Raw genomic sequence first — 13,391 nt, forward strand, 5'->3', positions numbered from 1 at the left:
CTCTAGGCTATTTTGATGAGCAGTATCCATTTATATATCACGTCTAAAATGATCACTTCTCATACGTAAGAGAGTGAAGGAATTTTAAAATCTGGACAATTTCCTCATTATAATTTGTAAAGCTTATTGGACAGGACAGTATGGAAGCCGGGGGTGCGGCTGTGAGGTGAGGCACCTGCCTAGCATGCACAAGGCCCTGGAATGGATCTCCAAATCCACCACAAGAAAAGGAGCAAAACATTTACTTGCAGGAGAAACAATGCTGAACAAGAGAAGCCAGCCTCATTTTCAGTGCTCTTCGCATCACACTGAACTAAACATAAATTTGATTATATTTGGTTTTGGTTCTTCTACAGCACAGGAAAGGTGACAGGAGAAAAGCATAAGGAGAGCTCTACCTCCGCTGGTTCGCTCACTTCGGCACCGCCTCGGGTAGTGTGGGGCAGGATTCTAAGTAGATAAGCTTCAGCCTCTTCCGGGAGGTCGTCCTCAATGACGGTCAAAGAAACCGAGGCCGACATCTGCCCTTGGGCGAAGTGGAGAACCCCAGAGCTTGGCCTGATGTCATCGGTCACCGGTGAGGGGTCACTGCTATTCCGTGTCAACACCCAGCTCACAGAGACATCCCCATGGGTGCCACCATTTCTAACCACTGAAATGTCTTCAAATCTAGAAATGTTTGAGAGGAATGCATCTTGTCACGTTACACACTCTACGTTTCCCTTGGACAGGCTCTCCCAATGCTGAGTTGGCCGTCAGACACTGGTGAGAGCACAAGACGTGACCCAAAATTGATTTTTCTCAGTGTGAAGGAGTGGATGCGTGGATGTCTCCTAAGAAACTACTGCAATAGGAATTCACATGCATACTGAAACTGTACTCAAAATATAAAGAATACAGTGACGTCAAGGTAGAGAAAAGGACAAAACTAACAGTTCAGCATTGTCTAACATCACAAAAATTAAATCCTGTAATAATATAGTAAAATAATTGTAGCAACAGGATTGATATGAACCATACCTTGATGTGGTATCTTCATTGATTATAACTGGCCTTTCAAACAGGATACTGTTGAAAGAGAGGACGCCATAAGGTTTGTCATTTGGCTTAATGGTGACTTGCACGACAGAAGGCCCTATTAGCACAGCATCTCCCTGTAAGGTACCCTTCAGTAACGCAATGTGAAAGGACTCAGCAATCTCTGGTATGGCATCATCAACTATTTGAAATTTCAGATGTGACTCATGAACAAAAGGTGGAAAAACAATAGTTGCATTTGGTTGAAGATCAATGAAGTCTAAATTTTGCTGGGCATGTGCTGTTGAATTCCCAGTGATAACTGTGTATCTGATTGAAACTTCATATTCATCAGATCCAATCAGATTTCCATTGTTATCCTTTCCACGAACCACTGGAATTGTAAGCGTGTGATCATCCTCAGATACCAAATAAATGCTCTGGAAGAACCTCACGGGAGCATCATTTTTCTTGATGATGATCTCAACTGAATTCCTAGAGATGTTAATCTCAGCTCCTCCTTCTACACTTTTGAGTTGAATCAAAAATATTTCATCATTCTCTGGTACCTGTTGAACATAAACAATGGTAAAACATCAACAGTCAAAAGATCTGCAAAGAAATCAAAGTATAAAAAGGCACTGTGTTTCAACAGAATTCTATAAATATAAAGCAATCTTTAACTGAAGGGAGCAAAAGGCTCGTTTATTCTCCACTGACTAAAATATTTTCAAAAAATAATCTATTTTAGATAAGAATAGAAAAGCTAACTAAGCCAAAGTAAAATTCCTCCTATGACTGTGAACATTTTAAATTTGCAAACAAAAATATCAATTGCAATAGAATTTTCTTGCTTTTATAATAAAATGTTTATGCTATGTAAGCAGCACTGCTCCCATCATACATGAAATCACTAACAAAAATCAAATATCAGAGTTCAGATGCTTAAAGTTTTGTGTTATGTGTGCATCAGTTATATAACTGTTCATCATTTTAAATGCATATTTTTTGTTTGTGTTACTAGAGTTTGAACCCATGACCTCAAATATGTTACGCAAATGCTCTACCACTGAGCTACATTCCCCAGCTTATATGTGCAATTTAATGGGAAATAAGTAAAGTAAATAATAATAAACTATATCCCCAAAATAGCTAAAGTATGATTGGCCTTAATTTATAAATTATAGTACTAATTTACAAAAGACTGTATTCTTGAATAACTTCAAACACTAGGATATATCACATAGATTATCAAACGTGGTCTATAACACTGAGTCCTTGTCACCTCTGAGCATTTAACAGTATCTCACCTCATCATCAAGCACTGTCAAGTTGTAAGTTATTGTTGCTCTGCCTGGGGGGAAAGTGATATTTCCGCTAATTGGACTCAAATCTTCTTCAGGGGGGTTTGGGCCACCTTCTACCTGCAAAGAAGTATGTGCCCTCAGTACTGATGCTCTCAGTAAATACAAAGTATTTCACAAGACAGGTAAAGCATTACAGTGGTGCCAGCGGACAATAATTGCAAGTATTCTTAAAGAAACTCTGTAAAAATTGCACAAGCTTGTACGTAAGACTAACCTTCTAATTTACAGTCAATGTCTATAATGTAACTATATATCTTGCCCATAATTATGTTCAACTATATAGTTTCTAAGATATTTTTTTCAACCATTATATTAAGCCTAAGAGGGAGACTCTATAAGTATTTCTTCTTGAGAGGAAGGGTATTCAAGATCAGTAAATTCCCTAAAGAAGATGGGATCAAATACAAATCAGTTCCACCACTGACCATGGGACTCTTAGTTATTTAACAACTCTGTGCAGCATTTTACTCATTTTTAAAATGAGCATAAGAATTTCCATTTTTGCAGACTGGTTGTGAAGATCTAATAAAATCATTATTTCAAAAAATACTGGCCAGGGATTTAGCTCAGCGGTTCGGTGGCCTGCCTTGCAAGCACAAGGACTCAAGTTCAATCCCCGGTACCAAAAAAAAAAAAAAAAAAAAAAAAATACTGAGTACTCCAGTGCTTGGTCTTTTTCAGCTACTACTAAGAACACAGCAGTGGACAAAGCAAAGCCCCTTCTACATGGGACTTACAGTTAATGGAGAACAAAAGATTAGCAAATATATGTGCATGTGCTAGATCGTGGCAAATGTTATGAAGAAAAACTCTAAGAAGATCACAAGATCATAAGAAGATCGTAAGATCATGAGTGCTGGAGAAGACTGCTTGTAAGCAGTAACAATCATCGTAAGGCACACAGATCAGTGCCTGTCAGCAGAAAGTGTTCCACAAATATCATCTACAATTATTTAAACAAAACAAAGACTAACACACACAGACTATTTGAAAATACTATAACTTTGATAGTATATCCTTTCTATAGCCAAATTATTTTCTAATTTTCTGTATTTATTTTTAGAAGTATCTTCAAAAATTTATTACCTTAAGTATATGAGCAACTGCTTGAGGCTTCCTATAAAGAACTTGTAAGAGTGCTGTATATTTAGTTGGTTTTTACTACATATTTTATGCTTTACTGTGATAAACAGAACTCTTCAATGCTACAACAGAACCATGTTACATATATCCAAGTAGTCACCCTTGCAATTAATAATTATGACAGAAACTGGTTAGGAACTTTCTAATACTCTAAGGTTTGAAAACTGTTTTTGATCAAATGCAAAGAAAGAAATCATTCAAAACTTGAAACGAGAATTTCATAGAGCAGTGTGGTGACACGATGTTCAGTGAGAGATAAAATGAACAGAATGAGCACCTGGGAAATGCCCTACCCACAGCCCCGCTCACCCACGCCATTGTACCCGTGAGTCTCCGTGTCAAAGGCAACTGCTGTTAACACATCCACTGAGTGTCTTGGGGAAAACAGGGGAAGGCTACATAGAAAATAATTTTATGCAAACTTAAATAATCCACAAGTATTTTTAAATCCTTGAAAATGTTTACCATGAAGGTTCTACAAATTTTACAAAATTAACAATTATTATTCTCTTATGTGATTTAGTATGGCCCCATATATAAAATACTTTTTTATGTAAACATAATACATGCAAGTAGCAAGGAATATATGTTTATATTAACTATGAAATTTATCAGATAGCAAAGGTATTTTTATTAAGTGTTCATTGTACAAAGAGACTTTATTTTTAAAATGACAGCCATCTGATATGGCCTCTGCAGCTCACCCTTTAAGGTGATTTCTAGGTAAACTTACCTCAAAGGCTACAGTGACCGTCCCATAGGTCCCCTTCTCCCTGATGAGAGTGAGAGGCACAGACTCGTTTCTGCCCCTGGGCTCCCTCGCTGTGACTGATGAGGGCTGTTGGAGGAGCACAGCCAATCAGGGGTTTATCAATTGGAGGTTAGAGGTGGTAAAAACATGTTACTTTAAATACTACAATCCCCACAGGCAAATCAATCCATATTGCACTGTGGGAAAAATGGTATTTCTAGCATCAATTCACTGTAGCTAATAAAACTGCTGAGATTTTTAAAAATAATATTGTAAAGGGAACATAAAACTAACCAGGCAGGTCGGTTCTTGTACCAAATCTACCACCCAAGATCCATCCACTAAGGAATCTTAAAGGTGACCTAGCTGAAAGCAGGTACATTAAATGCCTCCAGAGGACCCTGGAGCCCCAGAGCTGAGTAGAGCCTCCTGAGCAAGGCAGTGGCCACTAGGAGACCCTCGGGCTGCTTCTACCACCCCTCCCTCTCACCAGCCAGCCTCCACTGAAAAGCACACTGATAATGACCCGCAGGGTGCAACCACTGCCAGAAGCAAGAGTAAGAACTTCAAATGTTAAAACTCAACATTGGCAGACAGAAGTCCAGGGCAGAAGAGGAGGGGTGAGCAGCAGCCACCTCTCAAGGTGGCACTAAGTTTTAATATCTCACCCACAGATGGAGCTAGGGACCCCTGGCCCAAAGGGCTTGATGAGATTCAACTCTGATAATATATCCTGAGTGCTTACCTAGAACCTAACATGAGCTGTTCCCAACCAATTACCTTTCACTCACATAAAAACACTGATTACTTTCATTAATGCTTGTGACAATGGAATTCAGGTTAATAAATATCTACCTATTAAATTGTGGTTAGCAAATACTCTTTTCAATGAAGATAATGCAACTATAAAGCTCATACAGCTCATTGTAATTCAAAGATAAGGAAGTCACAACAGATCCAGGAGAAATCCAAAGGATCATCAATACCTACTTCAAGAACTTGTACTCCAATAAAATGGAAAATATAGAAAAAATAAACAGATTTTTAGACTACATATAAATTGCCAAAGTTGAATAAAGAAGATATAAAAACTTCTAAACATCCCAATTACCAGAGAAATTGAAAACATAATTAAAAGTATACCAACAAAGAAAAGCACAGATCCTGATGGTTTCATTGCTGAATTCTACAAAATATTGAGAAGAACTACTGCCACTACTTTTTAAACTCTTCAATGAAATTGAAAGGGAAGCAACACTTCCAAATTCATTCCTAGAAGCAAATTTTATTTTGATTCCAAAACCAAGGAAAGAATCAAAAAAGAGAACTACAGGCCAATCTCCCTCATGAACACAGATGCAAAAATCCTCAATAAAATATTGGCAAACAAAATACAGAGGGTCATCAAGATCACACACCCTGACCAAGTTGAATTTATACCAGGGATGCAAGGATGGTTCAACATACGTAAATCAAGAAATGTAATACATTATATTAACAGAGTCAAGGGCAAAAACCATATGATCATCTCAATAGATGCAGAAAAAGCATTTGACAAAAACAACACCCATTCCTGATTAAAAAAAAAAAACCTGCAGAAAATTGGAATAGATGGTCTTTATCTCAACTTGATAAAGGTTATCTATGAAAACCCGACAGCTTAACATCATATTAAATAGCCAAAAACTGAAAACCTTCACTCTACAATCAGGAACAAGACAAGGATGCCCACTATCACCATTCCTGTTCAATATAGTTTTGGAAACATTACCCACAGCAATTAGACAAGAGAAAGAAATGAAAGGAATAAAGATAGGAAAGGAAGAAGTGAAACTGTCATTATTTGCTGACAACATGATACTATACATAGAAGACCCAAAAAACTCCACCAAAAGACTTCTAGACTTAATTGATAAGATTCAGTAGCGTAGCTGAACATAGGCTCAACACTCAAAAATCAATAGCCTTCTTGTACACAAATAACAGACTCACTGAGAGAGAATCTAGGGAAAAAGTACCTTCACAATAGCATCCAAAAAAAATGAATTATCTAGGAATCAATCTAACGAAGGAAGCAAAAGACCTCTACATTGAGAACTACAGCACTCTGAAAGAGACTGAAGAAGGTATAAGAAAATGGAAAGATATTACTTATTCCTGGGTAGGAAGAACTAATATAGTGAAAATAGCCCTACTTCCAAAACTGCTATACAGATTCAAAGCAATCCCGATTGAAATCCCAACAGTATATTTCACAGAACTAGAGAAAGAAATCCAAAAATGTATTTGGAACCAGAAGAGACCTAAAATAGCAAAAGCCATTCAGGGCAACAGAGACATGGCAGCGGGGTATCACAATCCCCAACTTGAAACTATAATACAAAGCCACTGTGTTAAAAACAGCAGGGCACTGGCAAAGAAATAGACCCAAGGATCAGTGGAACAGATTAGAAGATGCAGAAACAACTCCAGACATGCTCAGCTACCTCATCTTTGACAAAGGAGCCAACTATTCTCACTAGAGGAAAGATAGCCTCTTTAATAAATGGTGTTGGAAAAACTGGATATCAACCTGCCAAAGATAAAAGTAGACACCTATCTTTACTAAAGTAAATCGAAGTGGAATGAAGATCTAAATATCAAAACAGAAACATTAAACTTATGGAAAATAAATTAAGGTAGAACTCTTGAAGACACTGGCATAGGAAAAGACGTGAGGAACAAATCCTCAGTTACATGGGAACTAGCACAGAGAATCAACAACTGGGATCTCATCTTTTTAAAAAGCTTCTGCACTGTAAGAGAAACCACCAACAGAGCTAAGAGATAACCTACAATGTGGGAAAAAAATTTACCAGCTGTTCCTCAGTCAAAGGTCTACTACCCATAATATATAAAGAATTAAAAAAAAATCAGACCCCTCCAAACATAAAGACCCAATTCAAAATGGGCATCCGAAATGAACAGACATTTCTCAAAGAAATAAATAAAAGCAGCAAATAAACATATTAAAAAATGCTCAACATCACTGGTCATCTAAGAGATGCAGATGAAAACAACACTGAGATTCCACTTCACCCCAGAAAGAATGGCTGCTATCAGAAAATCAACCAATAATAAATGTTGGCAAGGCTTGGGGAGAAAGGAACCCTTCTCCATTGTTGGGGGGAGTGCAGACTGGTGCAACCACTGTGGAAATCAATATGGAGATACCTTAAACAACTAGGACTAGAAGTCCCACTTGACCCAGCTATCCCTCTGCTGGTTATCTTCTCAAAAGAACTAAAAGAATCATACCACAGTGATATATGCTCACCCATATTTATAGTGGCACAGTTTATAACAGCTAAAGCTTGGAAACAGCCTAATTGCCCCTCAACTGGAGACTGGATAAAGAAGATTTTTTTTTTAATAAAATGGAGAACTACTCCACCATAAAGAATGAGAAACTACAAACATTTATAGCTAAGTGGATGCACATTGAGGACATACTCTTAAGTGAAATTAACAGTACACACGTCTGTAAATACCAAATAGTTTCTCTGGTGTGATTAAAAGTGTAAATAAGAATCAAAATGTATAATTGATGTTGTATAACAAGAAAAAAGGTCTAATGGTATAGGGGAAGTGGGAGGGGCAGGAGAAAGGTAGGAAAAAACAGAAAAAATAAGAGAAAAGGAAAAAATCGGAAACAAAGTTTTTGTGAATAGGGAAGGGTGGAGCAGGTAAAGGGAGGCCAGGGAATGGGGAAAAAATAAGAACCAAGCTACATCATGTAAAGGTACAAGATCCCAATGATGAATGTTACTGTACTGTATACCTAAAATCTACCAACAAAGAAAAAAAAAAAGATAAGGCACTAAGAAAATGACATACAAAGCAATCAATTATCGCAGTGATCTAAACCAGAAAATAAATAAGCTGGGAAGTATGGCATCACATTGTAATAATGATACATTATAATTTTTTTTCAAGACTATCAGGAATGTTACTGAAGCCTAAAACTTAGCTTATAAATGCTTTGTTTTTAAGAGCTGGAAACAATTCTCTCAAGGAGAGACTCATCTTCTATGTTTATTTCGAAAGCTAAAATCCTCTGAACATGAGACTGGCCAAAAGCACAGGACAGGAATTTGGTATTAAGGGAGAGAAAGTAAAGTGAAACTGGGTAGGCGGGTCATGGAGTTCATGAAATAGATATCAGTTGGGAAATGTTAGGGCACGCACTGACTGTTGATCTTTCCAGAGTTGTAACATCTGCTACCTAATTTTAAGTATTATAGGTGGTTGATATTCTTTCGATGTATTTTCTCATTTCATCATCACCCCAAACATTCAGAAGGGTCTAATAAGGGGACAGTGCTTACTTTAAGCACTATTTGGAGGAATCAAGCCAAAAGCACATTAGAGCTGCAGACCAAAATAGGGAACAAATGAGTCAAGGGGAACAATTAGCAGAAAGAAATTATGAAAAGGGGTGACCATGATCGTGGTCATGGACGCCTCTTCAATTTGCAAAAATCTCAGGTAAAACAAATGGAAGGTCTACAGAATGTGGGATAGGATGGGGCTAGTGCCAGTTTTATTTAAAAATCAAAAGACAGGATGACATGAACATGAAAAGTAATCGAAAGTTAATGTACTAGTACGTAACAACTATGAGACTCTTCAAATTGTAACCGTACCATATTAAATGAAATAACTCCAAATGCATTGTCATTTGATAGTATTGTTACAGTAACAGTCCTTGGCCAACCAAGCTTCAGGTTTGCTGAAGGTTTCTAAGAGACAAGATCAAAAATAAAGTAACAAATGAAAACAGTAGAATAAGAATAATCATTTCAATAAAATTTGTATTCAAGCAATTATTTTGACTATGAAAAAATTTGCCTCTTTCAATGCACAGATTAAGAAAACATATTCAAGTTAAGTCAACATCTTAAAGAAATCCCAAGTGAGAATTTCTTAAACCATCACTTTTAATAATATATAACTGTATAATAACAGCTAATAATATATTGTAAATTATGTTACAAGTACTACAGTGTCCTTACTCTTTTACAGACTTAAATGTGCAATATGAAATTCTATTAAATGTGATTTGTATACTATAGAATATGCTGTATTTAAAAATTAGTTGTTACAACAATCAGTGAGCCAAATGAAAAATAAAATGTTTAGCAATTTTTCCTAAAAAAACTATAGAGTTTTCTGCATGTTTCTGTTGGAACAGCAGCAGAAAGAAACATTGAAAAAAAGCAAACATAACTGTTTCAAGTATATTTATAAAAATTTCAATCCTACTAACAGAATTATTCTTTAAAAATGTTGCAGTGCCCTTCAGAAACAGTAACTCTCCTGGTGCTATAGTAATCAGTGCTTCAGCCCAACAGATCAAGCCACAAGGTTCAATGAACTCAAGCGCTTTTTTTCCGGGTTACTGTGGATTTATTCTAAGCAAAGACCCTCCCACTTCCATGCTTGCTTTCTTGTATCCTTCCCCTGTGAACTCTGAAGTCATGGTCACTCTTTGTGCATCTGGTAGTGGGAGAGGGACAACAGAGAAAAGGACCAAAGGGAAGTCAAGGTTTTCTGCAGCATCTGTCCTGGCAATTCCCAGCAAGTTGAATGGACCCAAACCTACAGGGCCTCCTAAACAGACTGGGTTTGCCAGACAGTTTATGAAAACCACTGCCGACAACCTGAGTGGCTCAATTCTAGACAAACGCAGAGTTTAAGACCAAGGAGGAAGACGGACCTACCTGTAATGTTAAGTGAAAAGTAAAAGTCTCATCCGGCTCTGGCAGGTCATCGTCACACACTGCTATGTACACTGTCCTGTTTGTTTCTCCAGCAGGTATAAAAGCTGCAGCATATGTGTCAAAAAAGTCGCCAGTATCTTCCCCATGCAGCTATCAAATGCAAACAGAGGTGGTTTTTGCTACTTAACACAGACTTGGGACAAGCAAAATTGACACTAATTGGAGCAATGGAAAGAAAATGCAAAAACCAAGTAGCACTGAGATTTACAGTAGGATGTACAAAAACAAATATTTCACAGATGGCAAAAGTCATCTTCAGAAAACAAAAGTTTGCAGGAATAAATGCTCCAATAAAAGTATGTATTTATATTATAAAAAATACATAGGAAACTAATAATTGCATTAAAAAGTCATGCAGTAGATTTTCTCTGGTTGATCTGTAGTGGACTACAGTGACCCTAACAAGAAGAACTGCAGCTAAAACTCTCACAAAGAGGTGGATGCAGCCTGCTGAGAGCTGGCAGGAAAATCAATCCTTTTCCAATTAGTTTCAAAGAAAGTGCTCTTTCTAAAATTCTCACCCAAAATTGTATTTATGTTGCCCCACAGCAATTCCAATTAAGACCCAATTCTTTTAGCATGCTGAACTTCTTAGTAATTATAAACTTTTCTTAACTTTTTAAGATTCTGTTCTGTAAAATCAGCATTGCTAATAAGATTCTCAGGGAAGTAGCAATTCTGAAATTATGAAGTAGCAATTTACTGTGCAAATAAAATGAGATTTCTTTCACATATATGTGATTTAGTACAAGAAATGAACAAAATGTATAGGAAAATTTTAGTAAACTTCTAGTCCTAATTTATAGAAATAAAATGTTTTAAATACATAGCCAGAGATTTAGCTCAGTGGCATCACACCTGCCTTGCAAGTGCAAGGTCCTGATTTCAATCCCCAGTACAAAAAAAGAAAGAAGTCAAAATAAATTGTCAAAGGTATTGCAAAACTTATTCTCACATATTACTGTAGAAAATGGCACAGTGCCAAGAGCCACTGAAATAAATAGAAAAATACAGAAATGAAGCTATAAAAATCATTTGACAAGCCAAAATTGATACATATATAAACAGCTTCATCACAGTAACATTCATAACAAAACTGGAAGCAACCTCAGTGAGACAGCAGAGAGCTGACTGGATGACTTAAAGATGATACGATCAAGAAAAGTGAAAAAAAAATTAGGATAAAATTGAAATAATATGAAAACGTTACCAAACAGAATGTATACTTAAATTAAAAAATAAATTCAATACATACTCTATATCATAAATACAAGCTAAAAGCAATATACAAAATTGTAACATTGGGTTGATTTCATAAGTAGCTTTTCTTATTTTTTTTGTTTCTATAGTGTTTCATATTGTGGCAGTTCACCCTATTGATGAAAGTTTTATTTTTGTGAACAAAAACTTCAAGTACTTGAGCCATAAATACAGCAATACCTTCAGCTGTTGTATGACATTACTTTCTGATTGAAAACAAAAACATGTACACATGGTACACACAATTGGTCAAAAATTAAACTATGAAAGGTAAATCAATAGTTTAACAAATTCTACTTAACTTTTATCTCCATAAAAGAAATCCATAAAAATTGTCTAACAGACACTAGGTTTCTGGTTTTTTTTTTTTTACTGCCATTTTTTCTTTTAAACATTCATTTAAATAAACACTCTACAAAAAGCTATAATCATTTCTTACCGATACAAGTGCAGTAACATTTGCCGGCTCTCCTATTCTTTCAATGATAACACGAATAACGGTTGTGCTTGTTTCATTAACAACAAATTCTGTTTGTCCAGCAAACCTTATTTCTGTTTCTCCAAATACAAAAGGGATGAGTAACACTGAAAGAAGATTTACTAACAAAGATGCAGAGGGCATCCCTATAGGAAAAAAGAAAAAAATCATGAGACGTATCTACTACATTTTCTTTAGATCCTGTGGCCAGAGATGTAAATACAGAATACATTATTACATAGTAAAAAACTAAGACATAAATGCATCAAATAGTAAACAATTCAACTCAGAAGTCACAGTAAAACCTGTATCTCTTCTTATGGCTCTCCTTTTACTATTTGGACTGTAATTACTTTTTCTTCTTCAGCTTCTATGTCAAAATACTCATAAGGTAAACTTTATCAATTTATTTAAAAACTTATTGACACATTAGTCTAAGAAAAACAAGGAAAAGCAGATAAAGTCTACTTTCCTCAAATGAAATGGTTTGGCTTAGCCAAAACTAAAACTGTTTATGCTAAAGTTTTAATAACAAATTGATTTCTTACTTGATGCCCACTTTTTCCATAAATTTGTCTTGAATTTTTAAAAAAAATTTTAGTTATTGCAAGGAATTGCTAATCTTTTCAAAGAAGAAATAAATTTTGAAAGCTTAAATTTCTTCCACTTTACTAGTTAAAACACTAGTATCACTTCTTAGAAAATGTCCATTCTGCTTTAAAATAAGCAAATTAAGCAAATAGCAGGGTGAATACTGCCTTCTTTTCCATAACTCTATGGCTTTCTTCCCACAACGTGTGTGTTCATGAGTCATAGATATTGTTCCTACTTTAAGCGCTGTGATTCAAATGCTTTCAACAGTACAGCACTGCAGTGGCCCCTTGAAACCACTGCTGTTTTGTGATGGAGATGCACCTCTACACATGTGAACAATCTACCTCACGGGTCATTAAGATTCCAATGGGTCTATGTGAGCAGTCACACAAACATAACAAGTTCACGCATTTTGTTTAAGTTCACGCATTTTAGAGGGAGTTGCACTACAGACACCAGGAGCCAAAATTCTTCCTATTGATCTTTACCTTGGCCAAGAAGTGATAAAATTTTCATGCATGTGGTATTTCCACAGAGCCACACATAGTTCAACTTAGGGACCACCAAATACATGAATTCTTGAAATATTTTAGATATCAATAGGTTTTCTCTGTCAACTACATTGAAACAACGCAGTGTGAGATTGACCAACAAGCTTTCACATGCTTTCAACTGCAGAATCCATAGATCGAGATACAGAGTTTGGACAGAGTCAAAGGAAAGGAGACTTAGGACTAGAACATGTCTTGCACCTGTCTCTGCTCTCCAAGTAAGTCTGCCCTAAGGATAGGGGATTTGGGAGAAAAAATTCAACAGTCCTCCTTCACTAGGTGCAATCTGTGTCCGTCTTCTAATCTGGAACCTTCATGGAGAACAAAGGGGAACAATGAGAGCACGGGAAGGAAAAAAGCAAACCAAGGCTCAGAAACAGTCCCCCATGGTTCTCATGGGCGAGGCAG

At 36.3% G+C, this 13,391-nt stretch overlaps 1 protein-coding gene across 1 annotated transcript in view; it reads right to left on the minus strand.

The window, feature by feature from the left end:
- Positions 1 to 11,982, minus strand: part of Adgrv1 (adhesion G protein-coupled receptor V1) — a 405,831-nt gene extending 393,849 nt beyond the window's left edge. Inside the window, exons 1-7 of the mRNA XM_033767703.1 lie at positions 11,800 to 11,982; positions 10,041 to 10,190; positions 8,964 to 9,059; positions 4,261 to 4,365; positions 2,328 to 2,441; positions 1,021 to 1,586; positions 399 to 669 (exon numbers count right to left, since the gene is read on the minus strand). Coding sequence (XP_033623594.1) covers positions 399 to 669; positions 1,021 to 1,586; positions 2,328 to 2,441; positions 4,261 to 4,365; positions 8,964 to 9,059; positions 10,041 to 10,190; positions 11,800 to 11,982 — 1,485 coding nt within the window. The remainder of the gene's footprint in view (positions 1 to 398; positions 670 to 1,020; positions 1,587 to 2,327; positions 2,442 to 4,260; positions 4,366 to 8,963; positions 9,060 to 10,040; positions 10,191 to 11,799) is intronic.
- Between the last annotated feature and the right edge of the window lie 1,409 nt (positions 11,983 to 13,391).

This window comes from Fukomys damarensis, unplaced genomic scaffold (assembly GCF_012274545.1).
Source record: "Fukomys damarensis isolate Sample0158 unplaced genomic scaffold, DMR_v1.0_HiC HiC_scaffold_3, whole genome shotgun sequence".
Taxonomy (NCBI): Eukaryota; Metazoa; Chordata; class Mammalia; order Rodentia; family Bathyergidae; genus Fukomys; species Fukomys damarensis.